The sequence below is a fragment of the Brassica oleracea genome, chromosome C7 (assembly GCF_000695525.1).
Source record: "Brassica oleracea var. oleracea cultivar TO1000 chromosome C7, BOL, whole genome shotgun sequence".
Classification (NCBI taxonomy): Eukaryota; Viridiplantae; Streptophyta; class Magnoliopsida; order Brassicales; family Brassicaceae; genus Brassica; species Brassica oleracea.
In genome coordinates this window covers 41617907-41643589 of record NC_027754.1, presented here as the reverse complement: position 1 = coordinate 41643589, position 25683 = coordinate 41617907, and the positions used below count along the sequence as shown (strand labels likewise).

Sequence of the window (25683 nt, the reverse complement as noted above, 5' to 3'; positions counted from 1 at the left end):
TTGTCTCTTGTTCTAGTGCTGAGGCTGAATATAGAGCCATGTTGAAGTTGACAAATGAGCTAGTGTGGATCAAAGGGATATTGAAGCATTTGAGTATTGAGCAGACCACTCCCATGACAATGCATTGTGATAATCAGGCTGCTATCCACATCGCTTCTAATTCTGTGTTTCATGAGAGAACAAAGCACATAGAAGTTGATTGTCACAAGGTGAGGCAGATGATTGTCCTAGGAGTAATACTGCCATGTTACACAAGGAGTGAGGATCAACTGGCTGATGTGTTTACTAAGGCAGCGAGGCAGAAGACAATAGAGTCCATACTATCAAGGCTTGGACTCATTGATCTTACTTCCAGGAGCTGATCCCCTTAACCATGGAGTCTCCACTCTTTTTCCCTCATCAAGGTTTTATCCCAATGGGTTTTCCTTGTTGAGGTTTTTAATGAGGGAGATCTTCATGGTTTCCAAGCTAGACAAGTTCACTTAGTCTAGCTTGAGGGGGAGTGTTGAGATGAAGATCAAGAAGTGAAGAGATGAAGCTGCCAGACTTGAGAATTAAGCTGCCAGACTTGAGAATTAAACTGCCAGACTTGGGAATTATGCTGCCAGACTTGAGAATTAAGCTGCCAGACTTGAGAATTAAGCTGCCAGACTTGAGAATTAAGCTGCCAGACTTGAGAATTAAGCTGCCAGACTTGAGAATTAAGCTGCCAGACTTGAGAATTAAGCTGCCAGACTTGAGAATTAAGCTGCCAGACTTGAGAATTAAGCTGCCAGACTTGAGAATTAAGCTGCCAGACTTGAGAATTAAGCTGCCAGACTTGAGAATTAAGCTGCCAGACTTGAGAATTAAGCTGCCAGACTTGAGAATTAAGCTGCCAGACTTGAGAATTAAGCTGCCAGACTTGAGAATTAAGCTGCCAGACTTGAGAATTAAGCTGCCAGACTTGAGAATTAAGCTGCCAGACTTGAGAATTAAGCTGCCAGACTTGAGAATTAAGCTGCCAGACTTGGGAATTATGCTGCCAGACTTGAGAATTAAGCTGCCAGACTTGAGAATTAAGCTGCCAGACTTTATAATGTTTTATAAGGCTTTATAAGGGTTTTATAAGCTCGATTTTATTGAAGAGAAGAAGAAGAGAGGAAAAGATATTTTATTATATTGTGTACTGAGGTCACTTGTTTTTAAATACTTGTACCCAGATCCACAATTAAATTAAGGAAACTATTCTCTCATTCTTTCTCTTACATCTTCAGATCTACTTTCTCTCTCTCTATGTTCTTCATGTTTTTCATTCTCCAATAATAAACTCTCAATAATTCTCTCATTCAATCAATTCTCCCATTCTAACAACCCATGCATATTACTAAGTTCCAAACTCTCTCTCCACGTTTTGAAACTGTGCAAAACACTTTATATTGATCGTGAAGATCCGATACAGTACATGATCCTCTTAGACTTGTCGTTTTCAACTAGAATGTTAGATTCTTCTATGGCGGGTAAGACAACAAGCTGTCTAGTGGTGGTGTTATATATTTGAGCACTTTGCCTAAAGCACATCAAACCGTGAAAAACTTGAGAGACGGAGTAGCCTTCCATCGCTGGGATTGTTAAATCTTGGTCAACTACTAAGGATGACATAATAGTATTATGATAATACATTCTTGTTGTCGATGCCCAACCACATGAATAGACGCGGTCATGGCTCTTGCATATGTCCCATTTGCCTTCTTCTTCTTATTACCTTTGGTCTTCTCTTCGTTCTACTTCTATCCCCTTGTAAGATGACTAGCGGCTAGGTCAAAAGAGAAAGCCATATCTCTATAATACTAGCTAGAGGAGTCAGTTTTCTACTTATAGCTTTCAAATTGATTATTAGGAAGTTTAATTAGAGAGATATCTTTTAATGAAGTAAAAATATTATACCTAATTGTTGTTATTAAAATCTTTTATTAAGGTTTCCTTTTCTTTCTTAGTTCTAAATTAGATCTATAATTTTAATTTCCTTTTTTCTTTATAATTATTTTCCCAAATTACAAATAACAGAAAAGAAAATATCTATCAAACTAAAAAGGTAAAGACTTTATATACATATATATATATATATATGTGTGTGTGTGTGTGTGTGTGTGTGTTTTAAATTAAAGAAACCAAATGCTGATTTTGAATAATAATTTAGATATATATATATATATGTGTGTGTGTGTGTGTGTGTTTTAAATTAAAGAAACCAAATGCTGATTTTGAATAATAATTTAGATATATATATATATATGTGTGTGTGTGTGTGTGTGTTTTAAATTAAAGAAACCAAATGCTGATTTTGAATAATAATTTAGATATATATATATATATGTGTGTGTGTGTGTGTGTGTTTTAAATTAAAGAAACCAAATGCTGATTTTGAATAATAATTTAGATATATATATATATATGTGTGTGTGTGTGTGTGTGTTTTAAATTAAAGAAACCAAATGCTGATTTTGAATAATAATTTAGATATATATATATATATGTGTGTGTGTGTGTGTGTGTTTTAAATTAAAGAAACCAAATGCTGATTTTGAATAATAATTTAGATATATATATATATATGTGTGTGTGTGTGTGTGTGTTTTAAATTAAAGAAACCAAATGCTGATTTTGAATAATAATTTAGATATATATATATATATGTGTGTGTGTGTGTGTGTGTTTTAAATTAAAGAAACCAAATGCTGATTTTGAATAATAATTTAGATATATATATATATATGTGTGTGTGTGTGTGTGTGTTTATAAAAAAATTATACCTAAAATCTCCATAAGATTATTTGATAAATTAGTTTCTCACGTGTATGTGTCTATGTTATTATAATCTCTACAATTTTTAATGCCTAAACTCTCAATATATTCATAATTATGTCCTAATATATGTCTATGTTATTATATGGTCATCTATATTTATGTGTAACATGTATCAATAATAATTGCATGTCCTGAAAAATGGTGTTTTTCTAAAGTATAAAGCCAAACATGTTATTAACATTTTTTTTTAATTACATACTTGTTTTTTTTGCCAAAAAATTTCTATTGAATGCAAGAGTTTACAGAACGTACAACAGTTTGCTAGCTTATTCTTAGCTTCTAGAGTGATAACCGAAACAGAAGAGACAAGCCCAAAAGCAAAAGGAGTCCAAAAACTGCTTAGAATGAGCTAAACCCAACCGCCTTCAGATGCGCACGTGAACTGAGACAGGATAGTGAGCTGAAGGTACCGCTCATACCACCTGTACTAAGCCAATCCTTGAGAGGGCAGAAGAAGCTACCAATGCACAGAGACCAAGTAACCGACGACCAAAGATCCGATCAACCTCTAAATGGCCCAGATCCCTTTGGTTTAAATAAGAGTAGCAAACCCACATTACGCAACAAAGTGTTCATGAGGAGAGTACCTGGACAGTCAACATAACTGCTCGAGAGGAGAATGCACATGGATAGAGTGATGCAACAGAAGTGAAAACCTGAGGAGGATCAAGATGTTGGTGGCGAGAGAAGAAGCACAGGCCGCAATCACTAATCTGAACCTATCAGAGCGGCAAGGGAAAGAAGCACAGACACTGACTAGGTCACTAACTAAGACCCAAGGCAAGCACAATTCGAGAATCATCCAATGCAAGAACCGAGGAGCAACGATGTCAGAAAAGCTGGAGAGAAACAAGGGAAGCCTTTGACAGAAACAGAACACATGGACAAGGATAAGGCGGCAAGGAAAGAGGCACAGACCACCCGACGGCAAGGGAAGAGCACAGAGCTGGCTTGATATGTGAAGAGACTGACTACAGAGACACTCATCTCAACCAAACTTTCAGAACCAGGACCAACTCAGAGAACACGAACACACCAACAACAGAGGAGGAACATAGAAATATAAGAAGGCAGGGGAGAAGACAGAGACTTGCCCAAGAGGAACCAAACTAAGGAGAAGGGCTAGCAGTACCGCTGAAATAGGAGAGAAACTCCTACGTCTGAACCGCGAGGGAGAGCGTGAACGCTGGCTGGAGACATTGACGGTCAGAGATGGAAGCTTTAACCGAACACACCAAGCTCAATCTACAAACGAATCATTAAAGTCCTCAAATCCTGAAAAATTAGAGTAGATCTGACCCACCAATAACCAGATCTAGGCTCCTAACGCATATCTCAAGCTATACCGAAGTAGACAGCACCACCGTAATTCAGAGCCAAGAACACAATCAACATAACGACACAAGAGAGAAAGGGAAACAGAGAAAAGCATATGCCGAAGCCCATCTCCTCCCAGGCAGAATCGATGACGGTGGCTACTAGGGTTTGTAGATGAGGAAGAGAGACACTAGAGAGAGAGTCGCTCCCATGTTTTTTATATCTCCACTTTTTTTTTTATATATATCACCACTTGTTGCCGCCATTTTCTTTGTCAATCGTAAACGTGTGATATTTCCAAAATGTAGTAAATCTACTATCAACTGATTGAAAGGGAAAGCTATAAATTATCGAAGAACAAAGCTTTGATCTCAAGTTCGGATTCTCATGTTTGAATTTGTTACGGAAACAAGAACATATTGTTGAAAATATTATTTGCAGTGCTTGCAAAAAGCTTTTTATGAAATCTCAGTTTCAAAATACAACAGTTTCTATGGTCTAGTCTTGTAATTAGTATCCTTTATTACCCATTATCTGTAGTTGTTTTACAAAAAAAAAAAAGAAATAGAAAGAAGCAAAAAACTAAATATAAAAGACGTGTCCAACGTTCAAAAGGGTTTCATGAGGAACATGTAAGATAACACTATTCTCTCTACAAATCTTATCAAGAAACGCATATACATAATCAATCGCAATCCTTTTAGGAAGCCATGATCCATTTCTTGCTTTCACCACAGTGTTCCCCATGATATGAACAACCCCTGACTCTTTACATGTCTTTAGAAACTCCAACTCATCCTCCTCCTCCTCCTCTTCCTCCACCGTGTTGTTCTGACTGAAACTCGTTGCATTACGGGGTGAATCAGCTGGAACTATCGTGTCTAGGGTTGACACAGTGTAGTCCACCATCGATGAGAAAATATCCATGTTGTTGTTGTTGTTGTTGTTGTTGTGGTTGCTATTGTTACGGAGCAACTCATCTCTAGACTCTTGTGTATAGTTGACTGAGAACGCGCTGCTGTAGGTGCTTGAGGTTAAAGCTGGCTCCATCATAGTTTCGATTCGGATGAAAGAGGAGAGGTTAGTTAACAGTTTGTTTTCAAAACCATCGTCTTTCCTGTGTAGATCTTTGTAACCATACCTATAACATTTTTTATAGAGATTTCAAACGCTTCGTCTAAAGAACATCTAAGAAGAAAGGACAGTACCTGGCTACGCAGCGGAACATTCTGAACTTCTTCGGTCCGATTCTCTTCACAAGAAACCTCTCTTCTTCAGGGACAGTGTAGACCGGAAGGTACTTGACGCAGACAAAGACTACCACTGAGTGAATCGCGGGCAGGTTAGTGATGAAATGAGAGAAAATGTGAGGGACACCACTCGCTAACTCCGTGTAGACTAACCCTACCCCTGGGACACGAACAAGACCGAGGCTAGGACCAAGACCGAGTATCCAACTCATGGAAACTTTGCTGTGCATTTCGAACTCATACTTCTTGACTGTTGCGTACTGCCAAACCGACATTACTAGAAGAGAGATGGCTGCTATGATTAGCGGAACCCAGCCTCCTTGGTTGACCTTTAAGAGCACAGCCGAGAAGTACGACAGCTCCACCACGAGCGAGAGGAACGCGAATATAAGGACAAGGATCCAGTGGCACCTCCACACGAGCAGCATGGTTAGTACCATTAGTAACGTGGTCACAAGCATCACAAGCACAACCGCAGTCCCTAACCTCAACAAGATATAACCAAAACAGTCGGATGATAAGTATTCGAGATAACTTGAGAGGCAACATGTGTATTTTGCGGACCAATTGTTACAGACCGTTAAAATCCAACTATGAAGTATATGAATCCCAAATCTAAGGATAATATATAATCTTATTGTGACATGGATTTGCTGATTTAGATATATATCATAAGATTTTGATAAGCTCTATTTGTAGTTGACATAGGTTTAAGTCTTTTTGTATACATATTCTTGCTCTATAAGTTATCTCCAATAATAAGCAAGAACCCTTTCATATCATCACTATCACCATACATCTTACCGTATGCATTTCCGATTTGGCTCTGATTCTTGAAACTAGCAGTGACGGCGATGCAGCCAAGCATGAGCATCCAGTTAATATCAGGGCAATAGATCTGACCAACGAATTTCTTGGAAGTATGAACAATTTTAACACGAGGAAAACATCCATGAGACACAGCCTGCTTGATAATCGAGTAAGTCCCCGATACCGCAGCTTGGCTCCCAACGATTGCAGCTCCTGTGGCGACTACAAACATTGGCCAATATACACTCCCTATGGAGTCAAAAAAACATTCAAAAAGAGAGTTTCAGCACTAATGAAGAGAACATTAAAGCAAAGAGGTTTAGGAACAAACTTGGGATAGATGCATAGAATGCGTCATCGTAATGATCCTTGTGGTTCACAAGATACGCAGCTTGTCCGCAGTACGATAGAAGAAGACAAGGAAACACAAAGAAGGTGAAAGCGAGCTGTATCGCTAGTAACGGGAAGTAAGCAATGTCTGCGTATAGAGCCTCAGTGCCTGTTATGCTGAGAAGAATGCCGCCGAGAGAGATCCAACCATCTCGCTGTTGTGGATAAGCTTCAATAAAGATAGCTTAGGATACAAGTTATTCATTAAGGAAAGTAGAATAACTTATAGATTAGGATAAAGTTAAGTTTCCTAATCTCAATTGTAATAGGACAAGCTAAGAGCTCCTATATATAAAGAGATCTATAATGTAAGTTGATCTCACAAGTTAAGAATAAGAAATAAAACGAAGGAACTGTTTTATACTCTGTTTCGCATACACATACGATCCTTAGCGACTTTATTTGGTATCAGAGCTTAAGGTTTGTTTGTGTGATTGCGATTCAAAGAAACAATGGCTGATGATAAAGCATTGATAGACACGAAGACGCTGGGACGAAGAGATGGTATTCCCGGGACTGTTGTCTGTCCAATGCTAACCTCAACCAATTATACGGTTTGGGCAATGAGAATGAAAGTTCTTCTACGCGTCCATAAGGTATGGGAAGCGATCGAACCAGGGACAGATAAAGAAGAGAAGAATGATTATGCTATGGTGCTTCTTTTTCAATCCATACCAGAGAGTTTGATATTGCAAGTAGGAGATCAGAGCTCACCTAAAGATATGTGGGAAGCTTTGAAAACAATAAACCTTGGCGCAGATCGTGTAAGAGAAGCTCGACTGCAGACATTGATGAACGATTTCGAGCGTCTAAAGATGTCTGATGCGGAATCAATTGATACCTTCTCAGGCAAGTTATCTGAGCTTGCATCAAAATCGGCCTCGTTAGGACATAGTATTGAAGAATCTAAACTTGTAAAGAAGTTCTTAAATAGTCTTCCTAGAGCAAAGTATATCATGTTGGTGGCCTCTCTGGAGCAGATGCTAGACTTAAATACAATTAAGTATGAAGATGTTGTTGGGAGAATTAAAGCATATGAAGAACGTATCAAAGAAGATACAACAAACGATCAACAAAACAATCTGCTGTTCTCGAGCTCAGAAGGATCGAATGATCAGAATTCAAAAGGACGAGGAAGAGGTAACTATCGAGGACGTGGTAGAGGAAACAGAGGAAGAGGACGTAGTAGAGGCAACACCGGAGAGTGGAACAAAGAGAAAAGAGACTACTCACAAATTACTTGCTTCAACTGCAAGAAAAAGGGTCACTTCAAGTCTGTTTGCCCTGAGAAGAAAGAAGAAAATCAAGAGCTCAACAAAACTGAGACGGAAGTAGCAGATGTTGTGCTCTACATGCATGAGGTCGTGTTTCTGAATGAAGAGAAAGTTATACCTAAAACACTCGATATAAGCAAGAAAGAAGAAGGAGTATGGTACTTGGATAATGGCGCAAGTAACCATATGACGGGTGAGAGGGGATACTTCTCTGAGCTAAATCAAAATATCAAAGGAAGAGTGAAGTTTGGAGACGGCTCATGTGTGGACATTGATGGTAAAGGATCGATATTGTTTGAAGCTAAAACAGGGGAACAAAGGCTCCTTACTGATATTTACTACATCCCTGATTTGAGAAGTAACATTCTTAGTTTGGGACAGGCAACAGAGCAAGGCTGCGACGTTAGGATGAAAGATGACTACCTAACTTTGAGAGATTCAAAAGGAAGACTTCTCACTAAGGTTCTAAGGACTCCCAATAGACTTTATAAAGTTCCACTTAAGATAGGACAACCTAGCTGCCTTCTCACGAAGTTAAAAGAAGAGCCGTGGAGATGGCATGCACGCCTTGGTCATATCAGCTTCAAAACAATACAAACCATGGCAGCACAGAAGATGGTTCATGGTCTACCAGAAATCAAAGAAGAGAATCAGTTGTGTGACTCGTGTTTAGTTGGAAAACAAACTAGGCATAGCTTTCCTATTGCAACTCCCTATAGGTCAGCTAAAGCCCTAGAACTCCTACACGCAGATCTCTGCGGTCCAATCTCACCCGCCACACCAGCACACAACCGCTATATATTTGTCATCATCGATGATTGTACGAGATATATGTGGACTATTCTGTTGAAAGAAAAGAGCGAAGCTTTCGAGAAGTTTAAAGAATTCAAAAGCCTCGTCGAGAAGGAAGTAAACAACAAAATAGGTACACTTCGTACAGACAGAGGTGGTGAGTTTACATCAAGAGAGTTTCATGATTTTTGTAACAAGAGTGGGATCAAGCGTCATCTAACGGCGCCGTATACTCCGCAACAGAATGGCGTAGTAGAGAGAAGAAACCGCACTCTCATGGAGATGACTCGGAGTATGTTGAAGGCAACCAACGTACCAAACTATATGTGGGGAGAAGCGGTTCGTCATGCCACTTATGTTATAAACCGAGTTCCCACAAGAGCACTTAAGAACAACACGCCATACGAAAGCTTGAAGAGAAGAAAGCCTAGTATCGCGCATATCAGGGTTTTTGGGTGTGTTGCGCACGCAAAGATTGACTCTCATCGTCTAAAGAAACTAGATGATCGATCGCAGGCTCTTGTTCATCTCGGAGTCGAGCCTGGCTCAAAAGCATATCGACTCTATAATCCTACTACAAAAGGGATTGTGGTTAGTCGAGATGTTATTTTTGATGAAAGAACCTGTTGGAATTGGAAGGGAGGCGATAAAGAAGCTAACACAAACTCTGGAATGTTCAGCATGACTTGGGGAACGACTCTTGACGAAGGATCTGGACCGTTTGTGTCTGGACAGCGTCAGGAAGAAAACATTGCCGCTGAAACAGAACATCAAGCTGAGGAACCCGAGACAACACATATTGAAGATGCTGATGAAGAAGCAACAACTCAAGAAACAAGACACTCAAACCGTCAGAGAAGCAAACCTAGCTACCTCGATGATTATATTTTACTTGCTGAAGTAGAATGCGAGTTGCTACTTCTCTCGATCAACGATGAACCTAGAAATTTCCAAGAAGCAAAGGGAAACAAGCGATGGACTAATGCATGTGAAGATGAGATAGACTCCATCAACAAAAACAACACTTGGGAGCTAGTAGATATGCCTCCAGGAGTCAAGATCATCGGTCTTAAGTGGGTCTTCAAGGTAAAAAGAAACGCAGACGGATCAATAAACAAATTTAAAGCTCGCCTTGTAGCAAAAGGATATGTACAAGAACATGGAATTGATTTTGACGAAGTTTTTGCTCCAGTGGCGCGACTAGAAACCATAAGGTTACTAATCGGTCTAGCTGCAGCAAATAAATGGGAGATTCATCATCTAGACGTCAAAACAGCCTTTCTACACGGAGAACTAAACGAAGAAGTTTATGTCTCGCAGCCTGAAGGGTTTGAAAAGAAGGGAGAAGAACATAAGGTTTTCAAACTCTCTAAGGCTCTATATGGGTTAAGACAAGCTCCACGGGCTTGGAACACAAAGCTCGACCAAATCCTCAAACAGTTAAGCTTCAAGAAGTGCTCAAAGGAAAGTTCTGTGTACAGAAAAGAAGGTGCTGGCAAGTTACTGATCGTAGCCATCTATGTAGACGACCTGTTCATCACCGGCAATTCAAATAGAGAGATCGCAGACTTCAAGAAAAACATGTCGAAGAAATTTGAAATGTCAGACTTAGGGTTGTTAACTTATTACCTTGGACTTGAAGTAAAACAGAGTCCAGACTGCATTACAATCACTCAAGAGGCGTATGCACAAAGGATCTTAAAAGAAGCTGCAATGGATGACTGCAATCCAACCTGTATACCAATGGAGTTTGGTATTCAACTCTCTAAAGGACAAGAAGAACCGGAGATAGACTCTACACTATATCGAAGAAGAATTGGATGTCTGAGGTATCTTATGCACACAAGGCCAGACATGGCGTTTTCTGTTGGAATCTTGAGTAGGTATATGCATTCACCGAGGACTTCTCACGGCAATACACTAAAGCGTGTGTTAAGATATCTGAGAGGTACTGTCGGATATGGTTTGTCATACAAGAAAGGAGAAACTAAGAGACTTGTGGGCTTCAGTGACAGCAGTCACAACACAGACCCGGACGATGGAAGAAGCACGACGGGACACTTGTTCTGCCTTGGAGAAACGCCAGTAACCTGGTGTTCACAGAAGCAAGACACAGTTGCATTGTCCTCCTGTGAAGCAGAATTCATGGCCGCGACTGAAGCTGCGAAGCAAGCTATCTGGCTCCAAGATTTAGTGAGCGAGATTACAGGAAAGAAGATAGAGAAAACACTGATTCGTGTTGACAATAAATCAGCCATCGCATTAGCCAAGAACCCTGTGTTTCATCGAAGAAGCAAACACATTGCCAAGCGTTTTCATTTCATTCGAGAGAAAGTGGAACAAAACGTAATTGATGTGGAGCATGTACCGGGAACAGAACAGAAAGCAGACATCCTAACCAAAGCTTTAGCAAGAATCAAGTTCAAAGAGATGAGAGATATGATTCAAGTTCAAGATCTAAGCAAAGATGGTTTGAAGCTTAGAAGGGAGAATGTTGTGGATAAGCTTCAATAAAGATAGCTTAGGATACAAGTTATTCATTAAGGAAAGTAGAATAACTTATAGATTAGGATAAAGTTAAGTTTCCTAATCTCAATTGTAATAGGACAAGCTAAGAGCTCCTATATATAAAGAGATCTATAATGTAAGTTGATCTCACAAGTTAAGAATAAGAAATAAAACGAAGGAACTGTTTTATACTCTGTTTCGCATACACATACGATCCTTAGCGACTTTACTCGCCCTCGTCTTTTGAAGTATAAGTATACATATGTTGGCGAAAACGCTTTTAAAACGCGCGTGTCGTGTTTGAAGATGTTGTATATTCCAGTGGCTCCAATGAAGAGGAACCAAATGAAGACTATAGGGGCAAAGAGCCACCCGACTTTGTCTGTACCGTAGTGTTGCATACTGAACAAGCCTACTAAAATGACAATGGACATAACCACAACAATGTCTGCAACAACAACAACAAGTAGTAAAGTTAGAAAGAACTAACTGACATAAAGGTGCAGTGAATGTTTTGTTACCGCTGCTCATCTTTGGGCTACTGACTTTGATCCCACCAGTCGCTGAAAGAACTATGAGAAGAGATTGTTTTGTCATCAACCTTGGGTACAAAAAAAAGAAAGAAAGAAAGAAAGGCAAGAAGGTTGTTAATTACCAGAGATGGCTGGAGTTAAGATACCATCACCGATCATCATACAAGTCCCGAGAAGAACAACGAAGAGAAGAGCTCTCTTCCTAGATTCTTTACTCTCTAACCACTTCTTTGTTTTAGCAGCAAAAGACCCTTCAGCGACTAAAGTTCGACTATAAGTCGTGAGATCCTCATCGCTGCGTTGCTGATTCGGGATAAGCTTCACTTTAGCATGTCTACAAAGCAGTGAGTATATAGCTAAAGTCCCACCTGCACACAAACATTGAGTATAAACTAAACCGGTTTGGTTTCGAAACAACGATCAAGCTTTTTAAAAGCTTACCTTGACCATTGTCATTAGCTTTGCATACAATGAACACATACTTGATGAGAGGTATAAGCAGGAGAGAGTAAATGATCAAAGAAAGAGCCCCGATCACATCTTCACTATCCTTAATGCCATCAGGGAATGTATTGTAGAACACATACAATGGAGAAGTCCCTAAATCGCCGTAAACTATGCCTAGACTTTGGAATGATAGTCTCAGTAGCATCCACATTGACAAGCCCTGATGACAAGTCGAAAAGTCGTATTAAAAAAATGGAAACTTTCTTGAAACTGAAACAGAGTAAAACAGGGTAAAACAGAGAAAGTCGTTACCTTTTCTCTGTACATGATCTTAAGCTTATTAGCTTCTTCATCCATGGATTGATCAAGTTTCTGCTCTAGCTCCCACATAGCTCCAATGTGTCTTTCTTCAATCGTGTTCTCTCCTTCTGCTACAGATGCTTCTACCCTTTCCGACATTTTTGTAATCAGGAAACAACAACGGAGCTTCTTGAACTTTCCCCTAAACCGACTCCAGCCCTAGAAATCGTGAGTCACTTGGGGAAAGATTCGCCTGAGATGAGAATTCTTTACGTAAGTAAAAGAAGCGAGTCGAGTCATTACATAACAACTTGTGTCTTGTCAACTCTGGTTCTGTCATGGAATTGGATAAAGGCTACACCAGAAAGAACCTGGTGAAGAAAGGGACCCGCCCTTTTATCAAAAGAACCAGTCAATGAAATGATAAATATGATATAATAAAATAATAGCCAAAAGAAGAATCTTTAACAACTATGAAGATTATACGAAAAGATGTATTTTTGTCTCTCTTCTTTATTTCTTCGTTTCAGATATTAACAACAACAGACAGTGACCAAGGAGAAGAAAAGAAAGAACAAGAGCTGTAGATTGAATGACACAACTTTTTAAGTTAAGAAGACGCTGACAAAACTGAAGACAAGTGGCAGAAACACACACGAGCAGTTAAATTTTCTTTTCTTTTTGTGTTTACTATTGTATCAGTATATACTTTTTCGAATATTGGCATATACTTCAATTTCTGATTGTGACATCAAAAAAAAACATGACATATCCAACTTTTGAAAAAAAAGAACAAACCAGGAAAAAAAGAAGAAGTTAATTTTTCTTTTCTCATACATATTGACACTGTATGGATAGGATATTCCATATATCACACTCCCATTGTTTCGCAAAAAATATCAGTTATTTTCTATATCATTTTATATTTTCAATGTAACTTTATATATTTATTTATTTGTCTTTTTAATAACTAATATTTTTTATCAAAATCAATTTTATTTACTTAATTGTATATTAAATAAAGATAGACTAGTATACTTTATAAAAAATTTAATTAGAGTAAAATATGTCACAATGATATTTTTTTTTTTTTTGCAAAACAGAAAGAGTATATGTTAAAATATGTATAAGCTTAATTCTTAATTTAATTCATGATGTTTAGAAAGCAAAAATATTTCTATTTTATTTCGACATGTAAAAGACATTCATAATATCATGTTAGCAGAGGATTACCAACAAAATCATGTTAGCAGAGTAAAATGGTACTTAAAATGAGTTTTCAATACTTCAAAATAAAATCAACGAGTCTTTAAAATACTTTAATAAATATATAAAGCCCAAATGTATTCTGTGATGCTAATACGTTCCATATTTATTTTTATTGCTTTCAAATTTATATGTAAATAAATAAATAGAACCAACGAAAAATATAATCTGCCTAAATATTTGTTCCTTGGAACTTAGTTATAAAAATACATTCTAAAATTACTAAATTGTTGCCATAATGTTAATAAAGCTACATTTTGAAACTTCATATTACCTCGCAATTCATGTAAATATCTAATTGTTCTACATGTTCATTGTTCACCTTAAAATTGTTTCTTAACTTGTCATTTATGAGATTGTTTACTTTGGTTCAATTTTTTATCCCCTCCAGGTTTAATTATTGCTAACCAGTTACTAAACAAATGTACTTTTCAATATCAAGATATTTACAGAATAAAATGTAAAACTTGTTTTTACTTGATTAAAACTTAGTTTTTTATGTTCAAAGTGCAGCTTCTATGATTAATTTAATATTTTTATTACTACATATATTATAGGTGTTTGTTGAAGAAGTTTCCACTATTCCAAGTCTTTGTAAACTTTGTGCAAAGAAAATAATTATTTTTAGTAGTTAAAGTTTTGAAATTAATATCAATTTGATTAGGTCATATACAACTTTGCTAAAATCAATTTAAAAAAGTTAGTGAAGAAGAGGCGAACGAAAAAAAAATAGACTTAGAGACCCACTTATTACCATGATAGGCATGACCTTGTTGTCACCATGATTAGGAGCTTTGGCTTTGACTTTTTGTGAAAAGATGCTTGAAAGAGGTCAAAGAAGAAACAAATGTATAAGCAAGTTCACAATCAATCGATCTCCAAACTTCATCACAAGCAAGTGCAAGTCATCCAGATAAAAAAAATCATGTTCCATAAGCTAAATACATCAAGGTAGGTTTGTTTAGAAAGATCGATAAGGAAAAAGAAATCAAGTATCAGCTAGTTCACAAGCTAAATAAATCAAGCGAAAACAAATTTCATAGTTATTTGATACAAACAAAATACACCGCTTACAAGTGATAGTCAAGTATCAGCATGTTCACAATCTCTTGAAGAGATATCAAAATTCATAACTAGTAAGCGCTAATCTTATGAAACAACACCTAATCTATTTTTGGTAACAAAGCCACAATCACAGAGCAAAACAAACGAAGTATCAAATTCGTTCTCCAAGCAAAATCAATCAAGTGAAAACAAACTTCATTCATGCTTGATACAAACAAAGTACATCACATCGCTTACGACTGATAATCATCCTAAACAAAAACGAATACGGAATACGATGCGAAACCTAACGAAATTGAACCACTGATACTTAGAGAATATGAACGATCCTTGCGCTTTCTGTTGTCCATTGTTTAGGAAACTGAAGAAATCAACAGGGAGAGCGAGCTAGAGCTACAATGAAGTTCTCGATTTTGAGTTCTGGTGACATATAAAATGAAGATTTTATAGGTGAGCGAGAAGTCTTTACGGACAAAAAAATAATTAATACTACTAATAATAAAATAAGCATTATATTAATATTTTTTTGTACATGAAACATTAGATTTTGAATGGTGACCAAGTAAATGATGACGAACATTCAATTTCTTATCATTCCTATAAAATTACACAATTTATAAAGAATAATTTTTTTTTTGTTCCTTCTCGTTTCTTTTTCCGTAGAGAATAAATTATTCCTCACCAAGTTTAGGAATGAAGAATCATTTTCACTCATTCCTATTATTTTATTTATTTTTATTTTTTTCCTACTTATTTTTAATATTTTTTAAATAGTCATATCAGTTAGAGCCTAAAACTCTGTGCTGCCACGTTGGCTCTGAGTTATACTTTTCTAACCTTGCAATCCAAGGTTTGATTAACATTGGTTGCATTATTCATTCTTTTTTTTTTTCCCTTTCGAAAAGAAACCAAGTCATTGAATCCAAATTTATGTTTCTCTTTTAATAATTCTTCAAGGGTAATGTGGTTGCTTTTAGACTGATTTTCTATATGCATGCAGATCATCATTTACTTTAGATCATATTAAATTATGATCGTGCCGTGCTCCATTTATTACTACTTACCATCCATCTTCTCATATCTCTAATAATACTATAGCTAATTGTGGAGAAGAAAGTCGAGCCGCAGCTCTGTTCTTGTAGAAATTGTTGGAGAAATATGGTAGTGGTCCCAATGGATCGTGTTACCTTAGCTGTGGATCAAGAAACCATGGAATGTAACCATTGAGTCAAAGACGCCGAATGTTGTTTGTTGCATTGTGAATCAGTTCATAACGACTGTTAGTGAATTTGAAAGACTGAGAGCAGGATTTCGACTATGATCACCAATAAAGGGGTGTGAATCTATCTATCAAGATTCTAAGACAGTGAAGTATAAAACCTCTCTTTTTCTTACCCATGTAAGAGTACATTAGTTTTCACCACAAAGAAGTGGGTTTTCTAATAGATCTCAACTTTATAAGTAGAAAGATATGAACCTTTTTTGTTTTGTTTTTCTAATGCAAAGGTGACTCGGTTAGTGGGCGTGACAAAAGCAATGATCACAGGTGAATCGGTTAGTGGACCAACCGACGTCTATTATAACTAATCTGAATTGTATATCGTTCTAATGATCACAGGTGGGCGTGACCATAGCAATGACATAAGCCGTCGCCAGTATTGACTCTCTAAACTTTTGGATTTATGTATATAAACTGTATTAGCTGAATCATAATATATAGAAGCTTTTGTTTGATGTCTTACTCCACGATCCTCAGCCACAACAGCAGCTTCCTCTCTCTCGCTACAAAGTTCACTACTCGTGGATCTCGTCTTCAGGTACACATCATCCCTTCCTGTCTTTGATCAGAGTACTGATTTTGAGACAAAAGTTTCCAACTTTCGATCCGTTTTTGTGTGTCCAAACTAAAATACTCTGTTTTTCATACTATGATGCTCTGTTTTTGTTATTAAACCTCTGTTTCTCAAACTAAAGTTTGATCTTTGAATTTTTTTTGTCACAAGTGTACACTAGCAATGGCTCGATCTGCGGTTGATGAGACATCAGACTCGGGAGCATTTCAAAGAACTGCCTCAACATTCCGTAACTTCGTCTCAAGAGATTCCGATTCTCAGTTTCCAGCTGAATCTGGAAGATACCATCTTTACATATCGTATGCTTGTCCATGGGCTTCTAGATGCATCTCATACTTGAAGATCAAAGGACTTGACGATGCTATAAGCTTCTCGGTTCGTAGACTCAAAACCCCTTTTGAAACTGCTTATGTCCATTTCATGACAGTATTGATTTGAATAGTTTCCTTGTTTGGTTTCCATCAGTCAGTTAAACCCATTTGGGGAAGAACAAAAGAAACAGATGAGCATATGGGATGGGTCTTCCCGGATTCAGACAATGAGGTTCAAGGAGCTGAGCCTGACCATCTTAATGGTGCTAAGAGTGTAAGAGAACTATATGAGATTGCTAGCCCAAACTACACTGGGAAGTATACTGTTCCTGTAAGTCTTTTTTTTTGGTTTGTTTTTGTTAAGTCATCTTGAGTTGGTACTAGATGGCTTTTTTTTTTTTAATGACAGGTTCTGTGGGATAAGAAGCTGAAGACCGTTGTGAACAATGAGAGCGCAGAGATAATCAGGATGTTCAACACTGAGTTCAATCATATTGCGAGAAACGCTGATCTTGACCTCTACCCTTCTCATCTCCAAGCTAAAATCGATGAAGCTAATGAATGGATCTACAGTGGGATTAATAACGGTGTCTATAGATGCGGTTTCGCAAAGAAACAAGAACCTTACGAGGAGGTAAGTGCTAGAAACGTTACATAGTGTTTATTATTGATCCCACCCATGAGAGTTATGGTTCTTGTTTGTAGGCAGTGCAGCAAGTGTATGAAGCATTAGATAGATGCGAGGAGATTCTTGGAAAGCATCGTTACATCTGCGGTAACACTTTGACTGAAACAGATATCAGGTTGTTTGTGACGCTTATAAGATTTGACGAGGTAAGTGAAACCGACAAGAACTGAAAAAGAACACAATTAAGGGAACGAGTTTGTGATGTTGAAACGTTGATGATGCAGGTTTACGCGGTTCACTTCAAGTGCAACAAGAAACTCTTGAGGGAGTATCCGAATCTGTTCAACTACACGAAAGACATATTTCAAGTACGCGGTATGAGTAGCACCGTGAACATGAATCACATCAAGCAGCATTACTATGGAAGCCACCCTTCGATCAACCCTTTTGGGATCATCCCCCATGGACCAAATGTCGATTACTCCTCGCCTCATGATCGACACAGATTCTCCAAATGAATAAAAAGATCAAAGTTTTCACACTTGAGTTGATTTCTGTCTTCAGAAAGTTGCCAAATAAAGTTTGTGTCTTTTAACATTTTAAAGTGATGTTTGAGTAGTATGCTTTGGGAAAATAAAAGCTTGATGTTTTATCATGTTACAGTTTGCAGTCTCAGTAGTTGAGACAATGTTGGTCTGATCATAAATAAACTTTTCCTCCGGCTACAACATTGCTTTTCCTGAAATGCAAGGCTCCATGTAAGATTGTCTTCATAGGGACCTTGTTGATTAAAAAAATCTTGTAACTCAATTTTTATTTAGTTTGGAAACAATTTTCCAATCCTGTAACTGGTTTTGTTGTCTCCGCAAAATTGAAGGTCCAGAACCGGACTTTCCAGCTGCTATCTCAACCGGGAGCCCTGAGGTTGTGGGCTTCTTTGATAAATACCAAATCAGAGAGACAAATTGAAAACAGAAACAAAATAGAGGGGGTTGTGTGAAATATAATAAGCCTGTGACCATTAACCATAAATATATCGTAATAATTAATAATCCCAATGGAATCCCAGATAATATTATTAAATTATTAATTAATTTGTTATTGGAAGTGTCAATTATTTCAATCTGTTATCCATTTGAAAAATTAAATAATTTATTTAATTGATATAGATTACAAGATTGTTTTCTCCCTCCTTAACTTGTACGGCTTAAATTCCAAAGTTCCACTCTTTTGTCTTCAAATCTCTCACAAACCCTAATTTCCCCAAATTCGATTTTTTAAATCGATTCAACAAATGGCTTTATTATTGGAAGAGATCACTCGATCAGTAGAGACCTTTCTAAAGCTCAAGAATTCGACCCAGACGACACCCTATGTTGACCCGAATCTCGACCCGGTTCTTCTCGTCCCGGGTATCGCCGGCTCGATTCTCAACGCCGTTGATCATGACTCCGGGAAAGAAGAGCGTGTATGGGTCAGAATCTTCGGTGCCGACCACGAGTTTCGAACAAAGATGTGGTCTCGCTTCGATCCTTCAACTGGTAAAAAAAAAAAGTTTCCTTTTTTATAGAAAATTCATTATTAGCTTTTAGCTTTGTTTAAGCTTCTGAGGAAACGTTTTCATGTGGAACAGGTAAAACGATCACTCTCGACGCAAACACGAGTATTGTGGTTCCTCAAGACAGAGCTGGTCTGCTTGCAATCGATGTCTTAGACCCTGATATGGTAATGTTTATTATATAGTCTCTCCACGTTAGCTTTGTGTAGATTGTTGATCAAGTCAAAGACTTTTGTGTAGATGGTTGGACGCGAGTCAGTGTTCTACTTCCATGAGATGATTGTTGAGATGCTTGGTTGGGGATTCCAAGAGGGCAAAACCCTTTTTGGTTTTGGTTTTGATTTTCGCCAAAGCAACAGGTGTTAAAACAACATATATCTCTTCTTAACTGATTAGTTTATTAACAGTTTTGGTGTTTGTAAATGGTATATAGGCTGCAGGAAATTATGGACTTATTTGCTGAGAAGTTGGAATCAGTTTACAAAGCTTCAGGAGAGAAGAAGATTAATGTTATCAGTCATTCTATGGGAGGACTGTTGGTGAAATGTTTCATGAGTCTGCACACTGATGTATGTATATTTATATATAATTCAGTTCTAATGTTATCTTTACATCTCAATCTGATTTTTTTTTTTCTTATTAGATATTCGAGAAGTATGTACAGAATTGGATTGCTATTGCTGCTCCATTTCGAGGTAACTTCACAGACTTTTAGTAGTACTTATGAATTGTACGAGAGACAGTTACCAGACTGATTGGTTGTTGGTTTCAGGTGCTCCTGGATATATCACATCAACTTTACTGAATGGAATGTCATTTGTGAATGGCTGGGAACAGAACTTTTTCGTCTCAAAATGGAGCATGCATCAACTGGTAAGTGATGATCAGTTAACACTTAACAGTAATCCCTTTTGGTTATATATCTTCTAGGAAGTATTGGCTGATACAGTTTACACCTTTGTTTCAGCTTATTGAGTGTCCATCCATATACGAGCTGATGTGTTGCCCTTATTTCAAATGGGAACTCCCTCCCGTTTTAGAGCTGTGGCGAGAGAAAGAGAGCAATGATGGAGCTGGCACCTCAGGTGTTGTTCTTGAGTCTTACCGTAGTCTGGAAAGCCTTGAAGTTTTCACAAAGTCTCTTTCTGATAATAAAGTAAGTTACATGCTTTCCACCATCTTTCATCAAATGACGAACGCACAGAGGTTGCATTGACTGATCCTTCTCTCCTCACAAATTTTCAGGCTGATTATAATGGAGAGTCCATCGATCTTCCTTTTAACTGGGAGATCATGGAGTGGGCTAACGAAACCAAGAGAGTGCTACACTCTGCAAAGCTTCCTCCTAAAGTCAAATTCTATAACATATATGGGACCAATTTAGAAACTCCTCATAGTGTTTGGTAATGTTTTTTTTATTTGAGGTCTCAGTTTTCGAGTGTTTATTTGTGCTACCTTTTCTAAATTCGATACATGTACTCCTCTGCAGCTATGGGAATGAGAAGATGCCTGTCAAAGATCTAACAAACCTAAGATACTTCCAGGTAACCACATAGTTCATCCTTTTTCAGGTATCAACTATCATTGTTATAGGCAAGAAACTCATGTTCTGATCTTGTAATCTCAGCCGACGTATATATGTGTTGATGGTGATGGCACAGTCCCGGTTGAATCTGCCATGGTATGTTGCATTATTGTGTTTCTCATAAAATATTTAATTTGATAATTTCTAACGGTTCCTTTGATTGTGTTGTGTCTTTCTCTAGGCGGATGGGCTTGAAGCAGTAGCTAGAGTTGGAGTCCCAGGTGAGCACCGTGGGATCCTCAACGACCACCGTGTCTTCCGGATGCTCAAACAATGGCTAAACGTAGGAGAACCCGACCCGTTCTACAACCCGATAAACGATTACGTCATCCTTCCCACCACATTCGAAATGGAGGAACACCACGAGAACGGTCTGGAGGTTGCTTCCGTGAAAGAATCATGGGACTTCACATCAGACGACAACAACGATAATGGCACAGCCGCGTCAACCGTTAGCTCCATATCAGTGTCTCGACCCGGGGATGATCAAAACCCTCGAGCTGAAGCTCGTGCGACGTTAACAGTCCATTCACAAAACGATGGTAGACAACATGTCGAGCTCAATGCTGTTAGTGTCTCTGTTGATGCGTAAAGCGCGTCTTACTCTTCTTACCTTTGTAATGTGTTAGGTGTCTGTGTCTGTATATAGCAAACGAATCACGTGCCTCGTGTACTTAAATCATAACAATAAAATTCCGTGTTCGATTTGTTGTTTAAGCTTTGCAAGATTCAGAGTCCACTTTTAATCTAAATACATGGAAAACTCAAAGCTTACCAGTGATGTATCCCTGCAATGTTCTCAATTAGTCGGGGGTCTAATAATGTTGCCACTAAGTTTTTGGGAACCTAGACAAATATTCTGTCTTGTTGTGCTTAGACCCGGATAGTAAAACAGTCTCATCAACAAAGGGTTTGAATATTTCACACCGATATTGACATTTAACTACAAATATCCAAAATCACATTTTTACTGATAGTTTCTTTTTCTTATAATCTAGCCGCCTATTGTTTGTTTTCTTTTTTGCCATATTAGCGGCCTGTGATTAGAATCTTTGGGCTGCTTATATTTTCTTTTTCACTGAATAATACTTCCCATTAATATAAAAAGGAACCAATACATCAGATGGGAACATTACAAAAATAAAACTCAATCAGATAGTTATCCACAAGCAGGACAAAACCATCGATCACTCAAACAAAAAAGGCCGAGAGTCAACCAAAATAGCCTCGAGCCACATGTGATTGAGAGAAATTCTTATATACACTATTAGCAATAAAAAAAAAAGAGGGAGTACTAAGCTGCCTGTTGATGATAATTTTGTTCGTTTAGGCAGTACAACTCATCCGGATGGATCATCCGGATTGATTTTCAAAAATTTAGGCTTAATTTTAAAGTTCATTCAGCTGAACCAATTTAGACCATTTGGATAGAGATGGTTCATTCAATATGTTTTTTTTACATCAAACATTTACAGACTCATGTTGACTCTGTAAACCAAATCGTTAACTCCGCATCCATGTGAACGATGAAGGACGGTTGTTTTCTATCACTGCGTGCTTTGCTATCCGCCCATAGGTTCTCCGTCCGGGGTACATGAACGATGTCTGAGTTGAGGAAACTTTTTTTAAAAAACTTAATGTCTTCCAGATAACTTTCAAATGCTAGTCATTCTTCTGATTCTGAAACCATCTTCACCAGTTCAGAACAAACCGTTGCAAATGTTACCTGAAACTGTCTTAAATTCTTCATATATTTCATTGCCCAAATTAATGCATCCACCTCCGAATGAAGGGGTGAGAGACATGCCCTTACATTCTCCGCCCCTAATAAACCATCAAAACCCGGTAAAGTGCTATACCAGCCTTGTCCTAAAAATAAATCCTTATATTTCCATGATTCATCTATGAAGCACCATCGTTCTGGCGTTGCTAGTGTGGGACTAGTCTGTACCTGATGCCCTCTCATTGGGCCATTTACTACATGTGCCTCAACCCAAAGTGATGACTCCAATTCTGTTATTTTAAGCGTTTCCCTCGGATTAATATCTAGATTACTAAAAATTTTGTTATTCTGGCATTTTCATATATATCATAATATCCATACAAATTGGTGATCATCCATCTTTGGATTGACTCTCCAAAAAAGGTAATTCATATTAGCAAAAAAAGAACTGATAGAAAAAAAATTGGGATGCGATGGTATCTTAGATAATGCCCACACCTGACGTACTGGAGGGCATTCAAAAAACACATGGTTTATTGATTCCTCTGGATCTCCGCATCGAGCACAACATATATCCCCTTGTATTCCTCTTGCTTTTAGATTTTTCATTACCGCAATACATCCTGAAAGAAGTTGCCATAAGAAATGCTTTATCTTCGAGGGGGGCAGGGGGGGCACCGCACTTTCTAGCAGAAAGCTTTTAGTGTATCCACAAATTACGCTCCTGATGTAATTACTTTATCTTCGGGGGGCACCGCATTCAACATGGTATAATATCTATTATGCCCCTGATGTAATTCACAAATTACAAACCTAAACATAATATCATTTTGTGTTAAAAAAAAAATATAATATCATTTTATCACACACGAAAATTCACAAAACCACAAAAACTCATTATCCCGCGAAAACCTAAAAATGAATTTTTCACGCCAAAACCGTAAAAACGCATTTCCGGACAAAATTGCAAAAAACGTGTTTTCCCGCCAAAATTGAAAAACGTGTTTTCCCGCAAAAAATCGTAAAAACGTGTTTTCATTCCAAAATCACAAAAACGCGTTTTCACGCCAAAAACCGAAACAGATTTTTCCACCAAAACACAAAAACACGTTTTCCCGCCAAAACCACAAAAAGTGTTTTTCCGCCAAAACCGAAAAGGTGTTTTCTCATCAAAATGCATTTTTTGCCAAAACTGCAAAACACGTTTTCTCGTGAAAACCGCAAAACATGTCTTCCCGCCAAAACACATTTTCCCGCCAAAACCGCAAAAATGTATTTTCCCGCCAAAACGCATTTTCTGCGAAACCCGAAAAAACACGTTTTCAAGCCAAAACTACAAAAACGTGTTTTCACGCCAAAACCGCAAAAACACGTTCTCGCCAAAAGCGTAAAACGTGTTTTCACGCCAAACCCGAAAATTGTCGTTTTCTTGCCAAAACCAAAAAATCTTGTTTTCCCGCCAAAACCGCAAAAACGTGCTTTCCCGCCAAAACTGCAAAAACGCGTTTTCCCACCAAAACCACAAAACGTGTTCTCCCGCCAAAACCACAAAATGTGTTCTCCCGCCAAAACCGAAAATTTATTTTTCCCGCAGAAACCAAAAATTTTGTTTTTCTACCAAAACCGTAAAAATGCGTTTTCCCACCAAAACCACAAAACGTGTTTTCTCGCCAAAAACAAAAATTGTATTTTTCCGCCAAAAACCAAAATATCTCGTTTTCGCGCTAAATTCGAAAAATCTCGTTTTTCCGCCAAAACTGAAAAACGCATTTTCCCGCTTAAACCGAAAAATCTCTTTTCCCGCCAGAACCGCAAAAATGTGTTTTCCCGCCAAAAGAGAGAAAAACTTGTTTTCTCGCCAAAACCAAAAGTTGTATTTTCCCGCCAAAATAAAAAAAATCTCGTTTTCCCGTCAAAATCGAAAAATCTCGCTTTCCTGTCAAAACTGAAAAATCTCATTTTCCGTCAAAACCGAAGTTACAATCGGTTTATTATTAATACTCTTTTTAGTTTTAAACTCATAAAGTTTTTTTCAAATACATGTTTATCAATTTTTTTGTTTATTAGAAGTTATTATTGTAGTAAAATTTTAACATATAATTAAATCAACACAAAAGTATTTTGGTAATTTGTTTACTAAATTCATTTGGATGGAAATGAAAATAAAAAAACAAACATAAGATCCATTTAGTTGATTCATTTAGATGAATGAACCAACAAACGGTCACAAAAATCTGAATGGATCATCTGGATAGATCATACAAATGAATCATCTGGATGGAGATGAAAAATCCCGAAACGAGCAGCCCCATATTGCATATATTTTTTCTTTTAAACACTACGAGTTCGAATTTTTACAAACCGTACTTTAGTTAAAAGTAACAAAATTTCTAAATATACCTTTGTATATATGTTTTGTTATTATTACAACCGCTGTTGACATTCAGATCCTAAGTTTGGCTGAGAACTGGAATTGATGTATTAGTGTGGTGGACGCCATGAGTCATGACCATTAGCCCAGTTGGTGTTCGTGTCACTAATCTAAAATTTAATTTTTATTTTTGTCCTACATATTAAAACGGATGCAAGCAAAACATAATAACAATGTTAGTAACGGTCAACGGTTGAAGAAATAACTCAATAATCTTTTTAGACCGATAAATAAGTAGTTGTATTGTTAGAGTAAACTTACGGAAAATTTCCAGTTTAGTATACGTAGAGTCGGTTGTTTTGATTTACATGTTGAAGATATAAATTTTACAGTTTCAAAAAAAAAAAAAAAGATATAAATTTTATAACGTGCATTTGTTGCAAACAAAATATGTTGATTGTGGATTTTTGTGAAAACAATAAAATTCTATGTACAAATTTATTTATAATTATTTTCATAATATATTAGAAGAATAATTTAGATGATTAGAAAAAGTGTCTATTGCTATTATAAAATTCTTTGCTGGTTAAATATTTGCTAGTTTAGAGAATTTTAATTTTCTTAGACTAGCGCAATCTATATTATAATAGTTTGGTTATATTAGAACTTAATTAGTACAATGGCTAGTTTGGTTACAATATACTCCACAATAGTTTCATCTGAGTTTTTAATTCCGACGGCACAGTAACAAAGTACTTTGATTGACTGGATATGTAACATATTTATTCATTTACAAGAAAACATGAATTGGTCCACAACGCGATCGCAACAATCGAAAGCCAAAAATAAACAGAA

The 25683-nt window shown here is 37.3% G+C and overlaps 3 protein-coding genes and 1 pseudogene across 6 annotated transcripts; 2 read left to right on the top strand and 2 right to left on the bottom strand.

Moving 5' to 3' along the window:
- Nucleotides 1-1693, bottom strand: part of LOC106303329 — a 4918-nt pseudogene extending 3225 nt beyond the window's left edge.
- A 2971-nt stretch (nucleotides 1694-4664) lies between these two features.
- On the bottom strand, nucleotides 4665-13001 carry LOC106305814 (potassium transporter 9-like). Of its 3 annotated transcripts, XM_013742209.1 has the most exons (10): nucleotides 12772-12834; nucleotides 12481-12687; nucleotides 12163-12388; nucleotides 11844-12089; nucleotides 11710-11760; nucleotides 11418-11636; nucleotides 6556-6765; nucleotides 6219-6473; nucleotides 5373-5895; nucleotides 4665-5305 (listed from the first exon to the last, which is right to left on the bottom strand). In XM_013742209.1, the coding sequence occupies exons 2-10, from the start codon at nucleotides 12625-12627 to the stop codon at nucleotides 4747-4749; spliced, it is 2436 nt and encodes an 811-aa protein (XP_013597663.1). In that variant the 5' UTR covers nucleotides 12628-12687; nucleotides 12772-12834; the 3' UTR covers nucleotides 4665-4746. The 3 variants fall into 3 exon arrangements, with proteins under 3 accessions (XP_013597663.1, XP_013597662.1, XP_013597664.1); XM_013742208.1 differs by having other exon boundaries at nucleotides 6556-6770; nucleotides 11423-11636; nucleotides 12481-13001; XM_013742210.1 differs by having other exon boundaries at nucleotides 4858-5204; nucleotides 12481-13001.
- A 3504-nt stretch (nucleotides 13002-16505) lies between these two features.
- LOC106305813 (glutathionyl-hydroquinone reductase YqjG) lies at nucleotides 16506-18319 on the top strand. Of its 2 annotated transcripts, none has more exons than XM_013742205.1 (6): nucleotides 16506-16616; nucleotides 16803-17027; nucleotides 17118-17294; nucleotides 17373-17597; nucleotides 17669-17797; nucleotides 17876-18319. In XM_013742205.1, exons 1-6 carry the CDS (start codon nucleotides 16533-16535, stop codon nucleotides 18107-18109), a joined length of 1074 nt encoding a protein of 357 aa, XP_013597659.1. In that variant the 5' UTR covers nucleotides 16506-16532; the 3' UTR covers nucleotides 18110-18319. The 2 variants fall into 2 exon arrangements, with proteins under 2 accessions (XP_013597659.1, XP_013597660.1); XM_013742206.1 differs by having other exon boundaries at nucleotides 17669-17801.
- A 454-nt stretch (nucleotides 18320-18773) lies between these two features.
- On the top strand, nucleotides 18774-21454 carry LOC106305812 (lecithin-cholesterol acyltransferase-like 4). Its single transcript, XM_013742204.1, has 11 exons — nucleotides 18774-19132; nucleotides 19225-19316; nucleotides 19390-19508; nucleotides 19583-19718; nucleotides 19793-19844; nucleotides 19922-20022; nucleotides 20117-20305; nucleotides 20395-20552; nucleotides 20639-20693; nucleotides 20777-20830; nucleotides 20916-21454. Exons 1-11 carry the CDS (start codon nucleotides 18886-18888, stop codon nucleotides 21324-21326), a joined length of 1614 nt encoding a protein of 537 aa, XP_013597658.1. The 5' UTR covers nucleotides 18774-18885; the 3' UTR covers nucleotides 21327-21454.
- Nucleotides 21455-25683: the final 4229 nt, after the last annotated feature.